The 15,703-nt window shown below is 49.9% G+C and overlaps 6 protein-coding genes across 6 annotated transcripts; 3 read left to right on the plus strand and 3 right to left on the minus strand.

Annotated features, from left to right (window-relative positions):
* Window positions 1-37: 37 nt before the first annotated feature.
* On the minus strand, window positions 38-1,411 carry IAR55_006662 (uncharacterized protein; the record flags this gene model as incomplete). The annotated part of the gene is made up of 4 exons (XM_066949742.1): window positions 38-466; window positions 694-824; window positions 978-1,091; window positions 1,162-1,411. 4 exons carry the CDS (start codon window positions 1,409-1,411, stop codon window positions 38-40), a joined length of 924 nt encoding a protein of 307 aa, XP_066800036.1.
* Window positions 1,412-2,408: 997 nt separating this feature from the next.
* On the plus strand, window positions 2,409-3,420 carry IAR55_006663 (uncharacterized protein; the record flags this gene model as incomplete). The annotated part of the gene is made up of 4 exons (XM_066949743.1): window positions 2,409-2,481; window positions 2,616-2,716; window positions 2,785-2,920; window positions 3,023-3,420. 4 exons carry the CDS (start codon window positions 2,409-2,411, stop codon window positions 3,418-3,420), a joined length of 708 nt encoding a protein of 235 aa, XP_066800037.1.
* Window positions 3,421-3,855: 435 nt separating this feature from the next.
* Window positions 3,856-4,726, minus strand: IAR55_006664 (uncharacterized protein; the record flags this gene model as incomplete). Its single annotated transcript, XM_066949744.1, has 3 exons — window positions 3,856-3,943; window positions 4,154-4,301; window positions 4,423-4,726. The coding sequence occupies 3 exons, from the start codon at window positions 4,724-4,726 to the stop codon at window positions 3,856-3,858; spliced, it is 540 nt and encodes a 179-aa protein (XP_066800038.1).
* A 398-nt stretch (window positions 4,727-5,124) lies between these two features.
* On the plus strand, window positions 5,125-6,761 carry IAR55_006665 (uncharacterized protein; the record flags this gene model as incomplete). The annotated part of the gene is made up of 3 exons (XM_066949745.1): window positions 5,125-5,622; window positions 5,675-6,605; window positions 6,679-6,761. The coding sequence occupies 3 exons, from the start codon at window positions 5,125-5,127 to the stop codon at window positions 6,759-6,761; spliced, it is 1,512 nt and encodes a 503-aa protein (XP_066800039.1).
* Window positions 6,762-9,342: 2,581 nt separating this feature from the next.
* IAR55_006666 (uncharacterized protein) lies at window positions 9,343-11,934 on the minus strand (the record flags this gene model as incomplete). The annotated part of the gene is made up of 8 exons (XM_066949746.1): window positions 9,343-9,431; window positions 9,497-9,554; window positions 9,651-9,924; window positions 10,038-10,351; window positions 10,414-10,493; window positions 10,561-10,746; window positions 10,814-10,863; window positions 10,940-11,934. The coding sequence occupies 8 exons, from the start codon at window positions 11,932-11,934 to the stop codon at window positions 9,343-9,345; spliced, it is 2,046 nt and encodes a 681-aa protein (XP_066800040.1).
* Window positions 11,935-13,376: 1,442 nt separating this feature from the next.
* On the plus strand, window positions 13,377-15,327 carry IAR55_006667 (uncharacterized protein; the record flags this gene model as incomplete). Its single annotated transcript, XM_066949747.1, has 4 exons — window positions 13,377-14,356; window positions 14,429-14,507; window positions 14,564-14,650; window positions 14,716-15,327. 4 exons carry the CDS (start codon window positions 13,377-13,379, stop codon window positions 15,325-15,327), a joined length of 1,758 nt encoding a protein of 585 aa, XP_066800041.1.
* Window positions 15,328-15,703: the final 376 nt, after the last annotated feature.

Genomic DNA, 15,703 nt, shown 5'->3' on the forward strand with positions numbered 1-15,703 from the left:
CTCTTGTGTGTGTTCTATTCTACGTTCAGTCCGATGTCTAAGCTACTTTCTGCTTTTTTGCTTTGGTACTTTTGCCCTTTCCCTCCCCCTCCTTCTTCGTCTCTGTCAAGTCTGTTGTCTTCTTCTCACCTTCCCCGCCTTTCTGCTGAGCGGCCAGTAATCTCCTTGCCTTTCTATTCAACTTGCTCTCATCCAAGATCTCATTCGTGCCGTCACTTGTTTTTTTCTCCAACATAGATTTTGCTTTCAACTCTTTGCGTTCTTTCGAGCTCTTCGGTCTATCAGCTTTCGATATATTCCGATCTTTTGGTGCTTTGGTGGATACCGTGGGCGTGGTCGCGGGTGTAGGGATTCCATCTTCTAATTGATCAAGGATCTCATCGACGATTTCGCGGGGATCTGATCCGGGAGGAGGGGGGTTGGCTGTTATTCGTGCAAAGAATCGCTTAGCAGCTCGTTTATGGGCCTGATCAAGATCCGGGACACGGGTCAGCACTCGATCGTCTTGCGCCTTTGTGTGGCAAGGCAGCCAAGAGTGCCTGGAGAGGAATTTCAAGAATACACCAAGACTGAGAACTTTCAGATAGGTACACGAAGCGTACATTCCCTCTTTTCTCTCTTGTGAGGCGGTCGCAGGCAATCCGAAAAAAAAGAAGATTCGACCAGAAAGGGGAGCCGCTCCACAACACTTACATTACTCTCGAGATGGGTTTTGACGATATGATCGTTTTTCAAAACTTTTCCAGGACACAGAACACACAGTTGGGTTTCGCCAACGGAATAAACAGGGTTTTCCAGAGCCGTTTCGACCGTGATTGAGAAGTCTGAGAACACCCTTACCATCAGCTACGCGATCCATCTCAAGCGACTCGTTGCAGTATCGCACTCTCGACCCGTCATGGATACACCAGGAGAAAGGATATTCCGATGTCCAGGTCGAATCAAGACGCAGAGAAGAGGTGATATAGTCGACATACCATCGGAAGCATCGCTTTTATCTGATATGGAGATCGCTCGTTTTCGTTTCCCAACAACACTCTCAGCTTCTGATGACCCGTCGTCGAAATCTTCAGCGGCTTCGGAGTCGAGTTCTGTCGAGACATGAAGATGAGCAGCACATTCGTTCCACCTGTCTCGAGATGTCGATGTCAACGGACATACCTCCATCTTCAGATTCAGACTCATCCTCACTTCCTTCCTGATCCTCCTCGTCGTCGTCGTCCGACCCAGAGTCTCCCTCATCACCATCACTATCCGACTCGGACTCATCACTCCACTCATCTCCGCTTCCACTTCCAGCACTACTTCCTTCTCCCATCTCCCTCATCTTGGACTTCAAAGCCGTGATGCCCGTCTCATCCTCCCATTCGCGTTTCTTCAGACGTTTCTCGGTGAGCTTGTACAGCGGCATGGTATGTCTAGCAATGTGATGTATGATCTGATGTTGAGATGTACGTGTGTGATCTGAGCAAGTACACCTTTGTCGCCGTCTATATCACCAGTAGATAAAGTGGACGAGGAAATTTATGGTGGAGGTCGACGATCATTAAATAGGATGATCAAATAAGTCAAGATCTTCTCCGAAACAAGCTGTGCACCGGGTTGGTTCATGCTTTGCTCTGCCAAGGACATGCGGTACTCCGATCATACCTAGCGCCGCTGCGATTCTCGCGTATACAGATAAGGAAGACTAGAGCACAACAAGGCAGTGCTCGCTTGATCGTGGCTCTCAATATAGCATGGTACTTTCCGCTCCAATGGAAGATTCCATCTATCGAAGAGAATGGGATTTGAAAGAAATGGAGAAAGGTTGATACGCAGCAAGAGGGCCTTCTCCGTCTCATCTTCCGCCTCCTCCCCCAATCCTCCTCTCCATCTCCCCTAGCCTGAGAGCTATAGAGAGCAACCAGAGTTTGTCATACAGTGTCCCATCTCGCAGTCCCTCCTCCGACCCGTTTCGGAGATACTAAAAAAAACAAACTTGTCAACAACGTCACGACCTCTCTCTACTGCTGTAGGTACGGTGGTGCCTGATTGTTGCTCTTGTGTTATGACGTATGACGCGTCTCAAAGGCGCTGCTGCTGCTGTTCTTCTCCATTCGTCCACTGTCCAGCTGTCCATTGCTGTGTAGTAACCGAGGTGAGATGGTCGGATGCGATAGATGAGGGAGGAGGTTGGGTGGCAATGCATATATATAGAGAGAGAGAGGGACAGTCGTTTTCGAAACATACCTTGCTTTTTGATCGCCGTTCTAGTTGGCATTCCGGACTTTTTTTTGATCTGCTCGCTATTCCTATCCTCCTCGACACGGTACTGATAATTACCTCGACCGTCAGTCTTGCGTTGTGATCCCACTTTGGCAACTCGAATCCTGTGGAATCTGAACAAACCCTTCAATTCCTTTACAATGGCTCTCGGTCCGATACACTGCGGGTCCTTCCTGCTCTTGGCAGCGACTGTACTCCTGCTAGTTTCTACGAGTGAGTGTAGTGAACAGACCACCACTGTCTATACACCCTTACAACTCCTTTATCACCGAATCAGTTGCTCGCATACTTTTTCATACGACCCGTTCCGGCAGTGAAGCTGATCTCCACCCTCTCTCCTTGCTCAGTCTCCTCACCTGTCATCAACAACATCTCATTTCTCGATGTCACTACCTCCAACAGGGCCAAAGCGACATTCGGGGTTTTCGGGTATTGTGCCAATGTCAGAGTGAGTCAACCGATCTCTCGATAAGAGAAAGCGTTGACAGAGTTCTGACGACTCTTTCACATTAACAGAGCGGTAATGGCGGATGCACACCTTCACAACTAGGATATCACACCGCTCAGATCTCGAGGATCACTGGGTGGAACTATTCAAACACTCATTTGGACACTTTGACAAAGGCTTTAATCTTGCATCCTATTGCTACCGGTGAGTGACTTGTGTGCCTGCTGGATTCCCATCTTCTCCATCACTCTACTCCCTGATCTTACATTTTGAAATCCCTCACTGACCTGTATGTCTCTTCTCCAGGCCTCGCATTCCTCTCCTTCCTCATCGCTCTCTGTTCCGACCACCTCGGCTTCCTCTTCGCTGCCATGATTGCTCTCCTGGCATTCATCGTTTCTCTCGCCGCGATGGTGATCGACTTTGTCCTTTTTGGAATCATCAAACACGAGATCAACAACAACACCTCCGCCCGAGCCTCATTCAGCACAGCCATCTGGCTCACTTTGGCAGCCACAATTATCCTGTTCTTCTCGACCTTTGTCGTGTGTTTCAGCTGCTGCACGAACCGAAGGAGGAGTCGGGATAGGGAGGTCGGATATGCGTCGGGTGGATATGTAGGTAATCAGATGGGTCAGGCGGATTACGCTCCGGCAACTGGAAGACAAAGATTTTGGAACAGGAACAGGGGTAATGTGTACTAGACTTTGACGGCGCGCAGTTTGAGAAGGCTGAATGTACCGGAAGAGCCAAAGGAAAGGAAGATATACACACGAAACCAACTGTATCCGTAGTGCGCCCATGTATCTCCAATGGTCCGACAATTTGACCGCATGGTAGATTCTCCAGGGAGATGGATGACACCCGCCGAAGCTGACTCTTTGATGACTCGAGCTACCCGAGTCCCAGCTTTCCGCCCGCTGACCTGATCTGCCTAAGGCAAATAGCATTATCATTACGACTACATACACTGTGAGAGGCGATCCAAAAGACCCATCACCGCCATATCGGTCCTTGTCTTCCGTATCAAGATTCTCAACACCTCATTCGCGCCATCTCTCGCGCATACAGGATGCCCCTCCTGCTCGGCATGACGCCGCTCTAAACTCTTCTCGACGATTCTTCCTTCCAGGCTTTGGTCACTCGCCATCCAGCATGATCGCCAGGAACTCGTCTAGGTTGATCTCTCCATCTGCATCGAGGTCGAATTCGTCTATCATTGCTTGTCTATGAACGAGCGATGTCCAGCGGTGTGGTCAGGAGGAGGTAACGGCATGAACGCGGAGCGATGGATTTCAAAGTGATGAGATCGGTACGAAGTGCGATGAGAGAGAATAGAATATTGACATTGGCCAAGAGTGAATAGCCAAAGATGGTCAATAATCTGCCCCAACCTTCCAGGACACACCTCAGGACGTGACATAAGCCTGCACTCACAATTCCTCCTCTCCCAAGTTCTCACCCAGCTCCCGAGCCACCCTCTTCAGGTTTTTCAGTGAGATCCGACCTGTATGATCATCGTCGAACAGCTCGAATGCTCTCCGTAATTCGTGTTCTGGATTTCGAGCGAGGATCTTTTCTGTCACTGTGTGGATCCACGAGTCAGCTCGACGTGCTTGCTTATCCTGCGCCGTTCACTGCTAATCAGGTCACAGAGACTATCCTCCTCTGCCGCGTCAATCTGAAAGACTGAAGTGAAAACCCACTAATCCTTTCAAAGGCGATGAAATCCATCAGTCCATCCTCCCCGCCATGCTCTTTCAACAACTTCATCACCTCCCCTTTCTTCGCATCGAATCCCAAGGCCCGCATGGCCACCTTCAACTCGTGATAATCTATCGCTCCGTCCTTATCCACGTCAAAGAGGTCGAAGGCCTCTCGTATCTCGCCACGCTGATCTTCCGTCAATGTTCTCGCAGGTTGCGCATGATTGTTGACGGTGGAGATGGTGGAGTGCTGATTCAGTGGTCTTCGTGGTGGTTTAGGCGTTTTGGATGCGTAGTGGGACATGTTGTACTGGGGTTCACAGCCTTGATATCAATGTTGGCGTCGTTACAAAGGGACAACTTTGCTGTAAGACGCGACTTTTTGCTTATGTTCAATGGGCTCTTCGACGCGGGTTGAAAAACCGTTACGTAACACCACGTTTTGCTAAACCGTGCCTCCACTCGGTTTGATCCTCGTGAATGACTTTCGGGTCCATTCTCTGCATCTTTCGTTTCTCCACCCTTTCGATCCCTGTGTCTGGACCTCGCTTCACACTAGCCGCACCTGAAAGATGTCTTCTCACGCCTGGGCAACTGTCAACATGCCTCAAGATTGAGGATCTTCATCAACTCATCACTGCATCTCCCTCAATCAGAGCTCGACGTACTCGTCGAGGAAATCAACAGCATTGGCACAGCAAAATGCCCCAACCCACGTCCGATTTTCTCCTCTCCCGCCGACGCCGTCAACCCCGCTCCCAATCCACCTCGACCATTCACACGCCATGGGTCGAAGTCGGTACATCACATCTAACACCCTCATCGCCTGGTCAAAGCACGTCAACACTACCGACCATGCATCCTACCTCTTCCAGGACCGCGGAAGAGTTTCCCAGCAGACCTTCTAGGAATTTTGCTCGAGTCGCTTCCGCTTCTTCTCCAGTCACGAAGTTTAGCATATTCAAGAAAAGGGCACTAGGAAATGAAGAGAACATTGACATGACAGGCGAGGAGTTGGGTTCAGCTGCCAAGGACACAGTGAGGACATTGAAGAGGAGAAGCATGCAATTGTTGAGAATGTCGTTTGGGACGAGTGGGAAAGACACCGACGGGCATACGAAAGACATCGCAATAGGCGCTTCTCATTCTACTAAGGATCCACCAAACATCGTCATGGTAAGTCAAGATTCCTTCACTTTGGTATGACATTGCTTGTGGAAACTGAACGCATTTCTAGCCTCAAATTTCGCAGTCTACCCCACCTCCTACTCCTCCATCGCCTTCCCTTTCCACGCCTTCCCTCACCTCCTTCACGCTACAACCTTTCACACCCTTGCCCGACGTACACAACATCCCCTACTCTCTCCATGAACATGCTCACTCCGCGACACACTGGACTTCACCAATCTCCAAAACCCCACCCGTTCGTCATGTGCTTGCTAGCAATTCCGGCTCTGAAAACACTCCTTCCTCCGACTTGTCCTACCCTTCGCTCGTTGGTGATTCTTCCGACTCGTCAGGTATCCGCGGTATTCTGCGTCCACGTTACTCCCGCGTGCCTCAGAACACCCCCCTGAGTACGCTCAGTACCGACGGGTCTTCGTCTTCTCCCGCTTCCGACCTTGTGTGGAGATACCGTTCTGCGAGGAGAATACTCACATACGAAACTCTTATCAATGATCCCTTACCTCCGCCCAACGGCGAACCGAGCCGATACTCTCTACCGTCGGCTACTCCGGTCTTCTCTCAGCGACCAATACCACCTACTCATGGACGACTTGACGCTGCTTCTAGTCCTGTTGTAGATTCCACTCCTGCTTTTGCGGAAGCAGGAGATCCCGTCTTTGAAGCGTGTTCAGCTCTCGAAGCATTGTGGGAGTACGGATCGGACGAGGGAGACGCAACCAATGTTGACCTCGCCATTGACGTGGATGATTATCCCCTTCCCCCTTCAATGCACTCATCCACCACAGAACCCCCTCCTCTACCGGATGCAGAGGCCGTCGACATTCCAGTCAAAAGCCCGACGCACCGACATGCCGAATCCGATGCCACTATCACCTATCCCATAGGATCGGCACTGTCAAATGATACCTTGGCCAGTCTAGTGGAAGAGGTGATGACGACAGCGTACAGGATACCGCTGAAATTTGAGCGGCCTAGAGCTAGACGAAGGCTAAGTGGTGGGTTTGAAAGTTCGAACTAGGTTTTCTAAAGCAGAAATGAGTTGACAATTTGTTGTGTGATGCTTGGTAGTCGACTCGCCGTTTGTTTCTCTCTACAGAGCCTCAAATCCGGAGGCACTGGGTGAGTGCAGTGAAAGGGAAGGTAGCATTTGAGATACCGGTTTTGCGGGGTAGCGGTGAACAGTAACGTGGAAATTTGGGTTTGATCCATTCTCTCATTCGTCAATTGCATCTTTCCGTCAAGCATGTTGTGGCAGTCATTCTCAACAGTTCGCGTATTCCTCCAGCACATGGAAATGTATACCGTAACATGTATGTCCTCAAAACTAAACTTCGACTTCAGATTCATGGCGTGGAGCAGACTCGTTGCCAGGTAAACCCAGTCTTGAGGGTTGAAACAGTGTGTTGTGAAGGACCAGATTCATTGACCATGTCGCCAATATGAACAAAAGGTCATCAAGACAAACTGCATAGGAGGTGATGTAAAGCATAAGATACTGTACACCAAATCAACGCCTCACTGCAGTCCAAAATTCACTCTCTCCCGCCTCCCACTCCCATGAATTCACCTATCGATGTTCTTGATGGGCTCAGAATAGATGGAATTCGGCTCAGGCTTGACTTTGACTTAAGGCACTCCGCATCAATGAGTGAGTTCCTGCTCGACGATATCCGTGTCGATCTGTCCAATCGCTCTGGCGAGTTCGACAACCTCGTTCTTGTATCTAAGGGCGGCTTCGAGGTTCCGGAAGCGAAAGGGGAGTACAGTAGTGATACACTCGTGGATCAAGCACGTCGCTATTTTGGTCTGGCTTCTCCCAATGACTTATCCCAGCTTTGGCATGGCTTGGGTTTCTGAATCCATCTGTTCGGATCGTGGGGCCCATGTCGTAGTAGGATTCCGGGCTCGTCATTAGTAGCTTCGACTTTGGACATCTTCGATTGCTTTCACCACCCTGGAACAAGGTCAGCATCAAGCTCTGCGCGGACGATGCTACTGCGATAGGTTGAAATACGTCGTTGTAGACGATGATACTGTAACAATGTGAAGCTGATGATAAGACGGGCTTTCGATGCTCTGGCAAGAATTTCTAAAGGCGGTTGGAGAGTCAAGGAGTATCGAATCAGACTTGGTACGAAGCGACACGAATATATATATACATATATTTCTCATCTCGTACGACAACAAGGGTACAGACCTTGTAGGTGACCGTGCGACCCGAGCGGAATGATCATGGAATAAGTTAGGGTTCTTCTCGGGATCGTCATCATCGAGAGCTGGACCACAGTTTCGTGTGGCCCAGAAATACCAATGCCAACGCACATACTGTACCTAGCCACATGGGGGACCGACAGAGGGTTGTTTGTTGTAGGACTCGCCTCTTGAACGTGGCCGAAACGCTTTGTGGCGTCACGCCTACTGTAACTTAACTTAACTTATCGTGTGTAAAGGCCCTCCGCCACCTCCGCGTTCACCTGTACCTCGGTGTATCTGTATCGGGGCCCGACCTCTCCACAGCTGGGATGCGAAGGATCTCAAAGAAAATCTAGCTTCTGTCCAGCGTCCATCGCATCTATATGTAGCCTCTGATCCGGATGGCCGACCTGCTCCTCCCTGCCCTAGGATGAGGCCGGCGCCGGTGCCAGAGCTGTCTCACTGTCCCACGGTACCAAACTGTTGTCAAACCGAACAATAGCATACAAGTACGCAGCTTTGTATCGCAATCGTCGCTTTCGTCCATACCATTCTCGAATCGTGTTCTGTCTACTCGCAATGTTCATCCACATCATTTTCCGCTCACAGGCACATCAACGGCTGCATCCAATCAAGTCATCAAGCTTTGCGAGATATAAATTATCGAAGTATGTTTCCAGTCCTGTCTAAAATCTAGGTCGAGCGACCCTCATCTTTCGCTGCAGTCAGGACTGCTTCTAGATATATCATATCGGTAGACCGTTACCTTCCGACCTGCAATCCGTCCGGTCAATCGCGAACACACTCAACTTGACAGCGAGTTCCGACAAGACCATCGAGCTTCGTCAAATCATTCGATATTGTTTTCCCATCAGCGTGTGCTTTCGTCAACTACTCTTGTAGGGTCTCTAGACGAGTGTCGATCATCCATCCGTTGTTCCGCTTGACCTCATCGGTATCCAACGCACCGAGGTAGGTAGGATAAGCATTGGCCGGATCGGGTCAAAACAAGCCAAACATTTGTAAAAACTATATAGTCGACTAATGAAACGCTAAAAATAAAAGCCCCTATCGCTTAGTCGGTTAAAGCGAAGGTCTCATATTCAGTTTATGAGTCTCGATTAGAGATGCAATCCTTAGCCCTGAGTTCGATTCTCAGTGGGAGCACATCTTTTTGTATTTTCTACTCCCCTCGCTGATGTCTCACGTCCTTCAGGATGCATGTCGATGCATGCATGCATGCACGAACAAAATAGGTATCAACCGTGTCTTGCAGGATACAGTGTCAACTGATACGAAGCGATTCGTAGACGATTCTCCAGACTACCGTCGGAACCCGACGATTGGTCTTTGGTGTCTATCTGATTTTTCGTTGAGAAAACTGATCAGACCTTGATGCATCCGTGTATGTCCGTCCATACCGATAGACCTAGCTACTCATCAAAAACCGTCTCCGCTGCTACCAATGTATGTATCAAACAATTATTAGTTCACAAGCTGTCGATCACCAGCCACCCATCTAGTATACATTCTCGAAGGTCAACCTTCACGCGTATTCTTCGTCTCCGTCCCGGATTCTGCTGTTTCCTCTTCATCTGGATAACGCGGTCTAGTGCTTTCGATATCGTCTACCATTAAATAGTCATTGATATCAGCATGAGCCATGTCTACTAACCCGAAAACTTGCTCTTACCTAAGAATGACAAGTATGCCCATTCGACTGCCTCTGCAGCCCAGTAAAAGTCGCAATGCTAGGTAGGGTAAACACAATGTCAGCGATGTACAATCACAATTCGCCCCCAGAGATAAGACGCTTGAGAGCAACACCTTAGAGAAGCAAGACTCACCTCGCTCAGATCGAGCTTGCTGACTTTGATGACCTTTACATCCGTCTCCTTCTTCTCCAGTCTCTCCAACAGTGGCTCCGTCAACACGAGAAAATCTCTTCCTCCATAGTAGATCGACAATGGAGGGAATCTGTCATCGAACCATCTGTCCAGGCTGTCGTCTAAGGTGCATTTGCGATCGGCGAAACCACCTTTACCGCACCACCAGAAGATTGAAGCGGAAGAGACAGGCGTGGGAGTGAACCGGAACATCTTGGTCTTTCGGCGATGTAACCTGAATAAGAAGGGCGGGTGTCAGCAATGGTGACTCGACTCGGACATGTGGCTCATGAGAACAAGATGTAAATGACAGAAAGCAGTGATTGCCAAGGTCAAAAGCTGACTCACCAGTTCGTATCCGTCCATCCAAACAGGAACGCGAACATGATATAACCTAGTGCAGCGAAGATCTTCGCTGGACAATAATCATAGGCCCACCTCATAAGAGGTATGAAATCTAGGACACCGAAGAATCTCTTCCATTTCGACCATTCCATCTTGTTCAACGCAGTGAAGGGGAATCCTGTCGTCAATGGTCCTGCATACACTGCCGGTGCAAGGGCTATAAAGACGGACAGCTTCTTGCCCAGAGAAGGACACATGCCTAGCGAGAGGGAGATGAAGGCCAAGCCGTTTCCTTGCGAATGGCCAATAAAGCCGATCTGGGGTACGAAGGGACATCAGTTGTCTCATTGAGTACCATCTGAGCAGCTGGGCAACTCACCTTATCATAACCTGTCTCTCGACAGACGTGCTCCACCATGGCTGGTAGATCATACATGGCCAGCTCCCTGATCGTCCAATCTATGAACGCGTTCCACCATCAGCCACGGACTTGGGTCATCGCTCACATCAATCATAGCAGACGTACCCCAGAAACGAGGATCGTTTCGACTAAAGTTCCTATGACCCATGTCAAAAACTCCTCTCGTGTTTCCAAGGTATACCTGATATCCGCCGTTTTTGGCGAGCCAGAAAGCGAGTGATCGGTCTTCCGATGTCACGAACGAGCCTGAAGATTGGAAAAGACCATGAAGAACGAGGACAGGGAAGCCACCTGTAGTGGACAAGTCAGTCTCTACTGGCTCTGATTGTGGCTGTGGCAAGGTTGATAGCACACTCACCTCGACCATCCGAGTGAGGTTGAGCGTCTGGGTCAATGACTCTGTGCATCCTGCTCGAGTGATCAGTGCAAAGCTCCAACTCTCCCCTGAAATAAAGGCAGATAATCATAAAAGCAGCAAACTCACTTCAAATAATACCCATCCTCCGTCTCCAAAGTCTGATGTTCTATATCCATGCCAACTTGCCTCGCATAGTCCGTGGGATCCTTGCTGATCTTCTTTCCCTCCTTCTTCCAATACTCTTCTTTATCCCAAGGGAAGTTCTTCGGCCGATCCGGCCATACCCATCTCGGGAGACATCTTGCCGCTTCTGCCGTGAGAGCCCAGCCCACCACGAAAACGAGGAAGAAGGTAGAAAGAACCACCGATACGAGTTGATTGATGAACAGGTTGATCTTGGACGAGAGTGATAGTGGAGATGGGGGAATCGGTGAGTATGTGGAAAGGGATGGTGGTGGAAATGTCGGACGGGTCAGATGTTGAGACGGTGTGGTTGCTCTGTCGATGAAGATCCGACGGAGGATGCCTCGGTTGGAGGATGAGGAGGCGGCGGAAGAAGAGCGTGAAAGTCCTGGTCGATCAGGATATTGCGGTGTCGGAGCCAAGAGCGGCGCGCTTTCCTCATACAGTCTACTCCTTGATCCAGAAGGACTTGCATAGCCCATGCCCTCTTCGTCAATCTCATATTCCGGAGTCCTGGCCTCACCACCCCTGACAGCCCTTGCCTGTGCCGCAGCTGTTTGACTGTTGGGAAGGTTCATTGCCGCTCTGGCTGGAGCATCCATTAATGTCGAGGGTGGTGATCGAACGAGGTTGATCGTTGGGGGAGGAGAGGCTGCTTGTGTCTCAGATCCAGGTTGCGGTGTAGGTCTCGTGGGATGTGGATTCAGTGAACTTGTCTGCCCCGACCAAGTCTGATGAGGATCCACGACTGGTGAAGGTGGATATCCTTCGTCCTCGTCACGTTTCTCGGTGAGGTATTTTGATGGGATCAGAGTCGCGTCGTTGTAAAGAGGGGCGCCAGGCGTCGGTGAAAGGGCCAGTTTGATTTTCGTAGGAGATGGAGGAGAGAGTATGGAGGTGGTGGCGTTGAGTATGTTGGTCGGTAAAAAGGAAGTCATCTGAGTGGTTACGGGACCGCAATTTGACGGTCAGCGACAAATGCTTGTGACGAAGTTTGGTAAACCAGGGAATGAAACTAGTCCAGGGTTGTTCGTTGTGACTTACGTTGGATGGTCGTGATCAGATATCTGTTGTTGATGCATATGTTATGATCGGGACGGGTTTGGCGATGATTGTAATGGATATGTATTGAACAGAGGTATCCAAGCTGTTCTTCTCGCTGTCTGATGGGCGTACTGTGGAGTGGGACTTTTGTGTGCAGAAGATAACGACGCGGTGATCCTCTTTCCTCTCGTAAGGTATGACTGGAGATCTGCTTATCTCCTCTGCCTTGGCATAGTATCACTCTGCCAAACCACGGGAGTCGATGTCCGAGCACCCACAAGGCTCGATCCTTGGTGTGTGTTTCAGTCGTACCGGGGGGAGGACTAATGAGCCCAGACTTGTCACGAACAATGTCTGAAGCGCGTCCTCGAGATGTGATGTCGTAAGAGTACGAGCAATGTCCCCGGCTTTCAATGGCGACACCCGGGGGCTGGTTGGTCTGGGCTCAGGAGCCCTCGGTGAAAGGAGTAGCGCCAGTCCGTTTCGTGCAGATAGACAGTGAACGATGATGGCGATCAGAACGTGTGACGATAGAATCGGAGGTATGACCAAGATGCAGAGCAGTTTGATTGAGATGGTTTGACCTCTTGTCATCCATGATATGATAGTGTGGTCGTGTGGGAATCCAATACCCTTTTTGCAAGCATCTGTCAATCATCTTCTTGTCAGGGAAAAAGAAAAAGCCAAATAGAGACTAGACAGAATAAACACACGCCATGCATTGATTCTTCCAAACTACTACCACTCCCCAATCGATGAATGACGTCTCTGTCCTTCTCGCCGCCGTTCTCTGCAATGTTGGTGCACACCGCTCATTATGGCATTTCGCCTATCTACCTGTTATCAATCAATCCATGCATAACACGCTTCTCTTTGTACAGGTGAACCGCAAAAAAGTGCTGTCTCACTCAAGAGAGGGTCGCTTTAGGATGTCCCTCTTTTGTCAAAAGCTCCACTTGGCCGGTATACTGCGCAGCAGCGTCCGTCCCCTTTATGCCGAGTGACTAAACCAAAAGTGTCCAAAATCACAAAGGCAGATGTTTCCTTCTGTCGTGCAGTATGCTTCAACTTTTTCTGGCATGCGCTACACACTGCTCGTACTGTCTCAGCCCTGCGCATCAAAGCATATATCAAGCACTATCCATACAAGATGCATGATGCGAAATGTCAGAATGCTTGAGGACGCGGTGCCCCTCAGTCTGGGTTGATGTGATGAGTGATGACGATCAAAACGTGGGGATGACGTTGGGACAGACAACGTTGATTTTGCCACCTTCACACTTTTATCGCATCTCATCTTCATGCTTCCTCCGTCAAGTCAGACCTCCCGGATGACATGACCGACGGATCTTACTCCATACCTGGTACATTTCGCGTATCATCACCACCGTGGCCAGCTTCCTGTTCGTCAATAGCAACGCGCAAGGATTCGATAAATCAGCAAGAAGGAGAGCAGGGAAACGATTCGGATTGGGATTCCCAGTCAGATTCCGACCCTTCTCTACCGATCATGGACGCCTCATCATCTGTAAATCCACCTCGGACGCCCAAGAAGATCACCAAAACGTCTTCTTCCGGTCGAGCTTCTCCGAGCATTTCAATCCCGACGTCCTCAACCTCATCGTCAAGACGACCTGTAATGAACACTCCACGACGACGAGATCCTGTTCGACGTCGGGTTCTCGTTCCTGCATCACCTTCTCGTTCATCCAGCATTGCGTCCACTAGTGTGAAGCCAGCACGCGCCCAGAAAACCAATGCACGTCCCGCTCTGCTCAACACGCTTAGTTTACTCCTTACCCCCCTCCAACTCCTCATCCTCCCACTACAAACACTCTTATCACCCTTATTCTCCCACTTAGCCAACGGGCTGATCCTCATCTCACTCTTCAGCGCCGCTACCTACTTCCTGCTCCCTCTCTTACCTCCGTTGATATTCAGGATCCTCGGCAGATCTTTACGATTCCTATCCAACGATTTCGTCTCTCGGATGTTCACCAGCTTGCCAGGAGATGGAGAAATCACTCTCGGCACAGAATTCTTTCTTCTTCCAGTCCGGACGCTAGCGACTCCCGCATGTGCTCTAGCTGGTCTGGGGTGTCAACTCAGTCTGCTATCCGGTGGATTTGTCGGAGATGGGACGGTGGAGAATGCGAGACCGTTTTGGAGATGGACAAGCGAGAAAAAGGGGGACGAGGTGGATGTGGGTCAAGTCGCGAGGGCTTTGACGAAGGAAGTGAGAGGAGCAAGAGACATCTTTGATAGTGTGAGGATGTTGGGGGATGGTGGTCTAGCGAATGGTTTGGAGTATGTGAGGTGAGTGAAACCTTTTGGCGGCATCTGCATTCAGACGTTCCAGAGATCTGCTACGGCTGACAAGCGGTACAGAGTTTGGGAGTTGGGTGTCGCCGTTCTAACTGGATCGAACCTGGAAGATAAGGCAATCGTGGGACAGCAGTTGATAGAGGTAAGCCTATCTCCGACTCGGACACCGCGAAAGCTAACTAAATGCTTCTCTTTCAGCTTGGTGACCTGACGCGGGATTTGTCGGACGAGGTTGTCAATATCGACTCTATGAGCGTTAATGCGTTCAGCTGGATGCAGTATGAGGTGAGGCCGATCTCAAAAGGATGGGTCCACGCAGATCTGGATGCTAACAGACACAATATACTCAGTTTGACCGTCTTGTCCAGCTACTCTCCCTTCCTCCTGCCTCTCGACCGTCACCCGAGACCTTATCACGCAAGCTTCATTCTCTTCTCCTTCGACTCTCATCAACTCTTGACACACTGCAGCATCTGACCGCAACCAGTGTCCAACATGCGACAAGGGCATCGACGCACGGGTCTACACTTTTGATGCATCTGCATTCCACTCGACATGAGCTGGAGCAAGAGCGAGATAGGTCACCTATCTGGAAACGTGTATATGACAAGTCTTCACATCTGGTAGTAGGGGGTGAGCCAACAAAGACGGAATTGATACAGCGAGATCTGAACTTGGCCCGGGATACAATAACAAATCTGGGAGATCTGAGATGGAGACTGGAAGATACACGAGTCAAGGTGAAGACCTTCAGGGATCAGATTGGGATGTTTGACGCTTCAATGATGGGTTTCCATCTAGGCCAACAACTGGGAGGCGACGAGGATGAGGGTCTAGGTCCCGAGGAAGAGGTGAGGATTTTGAGTGGTGTTGTCGAAGAATTGGGCAGGGCAGTAGGGAGAGCGAAAGAGGGGAAACCTGCGGAGAGACAGATCCTGGAGATCGGAGGCGGGGAGGAGTAGTTGCACTGCGACACTAGCAGCAAGACGCACAGATCGGCGGATTTGAATAAGACAAATAACCTATTGGGAGATCGGTCAATCAACGGGTATCAGGAGTCTTTGTTATTTTTCTCGTTGGGTCAAATAAAGTACATCAGTATATAGCGCAGTGCATGCACATCGATAATATCATCTTACTCTACGGTGTGATCTCCAATCACATCACATGTACCAACTGGAGTGACCCCTTGTACAATCAACGTCTTCAAGGCGCCTTGTGATTGACCGATGCAATGCAAGAGGTGATGACCCATATGGGCCACCTCATGGTTTTAGGGTTAAGTTATCTATCAGTCGGTGAACCCGCATGATTTTGATCCGGATGATTGATTGATCG

This window comes from Kwoniella newhampshirensis, chromosome 14, assembly GCF_039105145.1.
Source record: "Kwoniella newhampshirensis strain CBS 13917 chromosome 14, whole genome shotgun sequence".
NCBI lineage: Eukaryota > Fungi > Basidiomycota > Tremellomycetes > Tremellales > Cryptococcaceae > Kwoniella > Kwoniella newhampshirensis.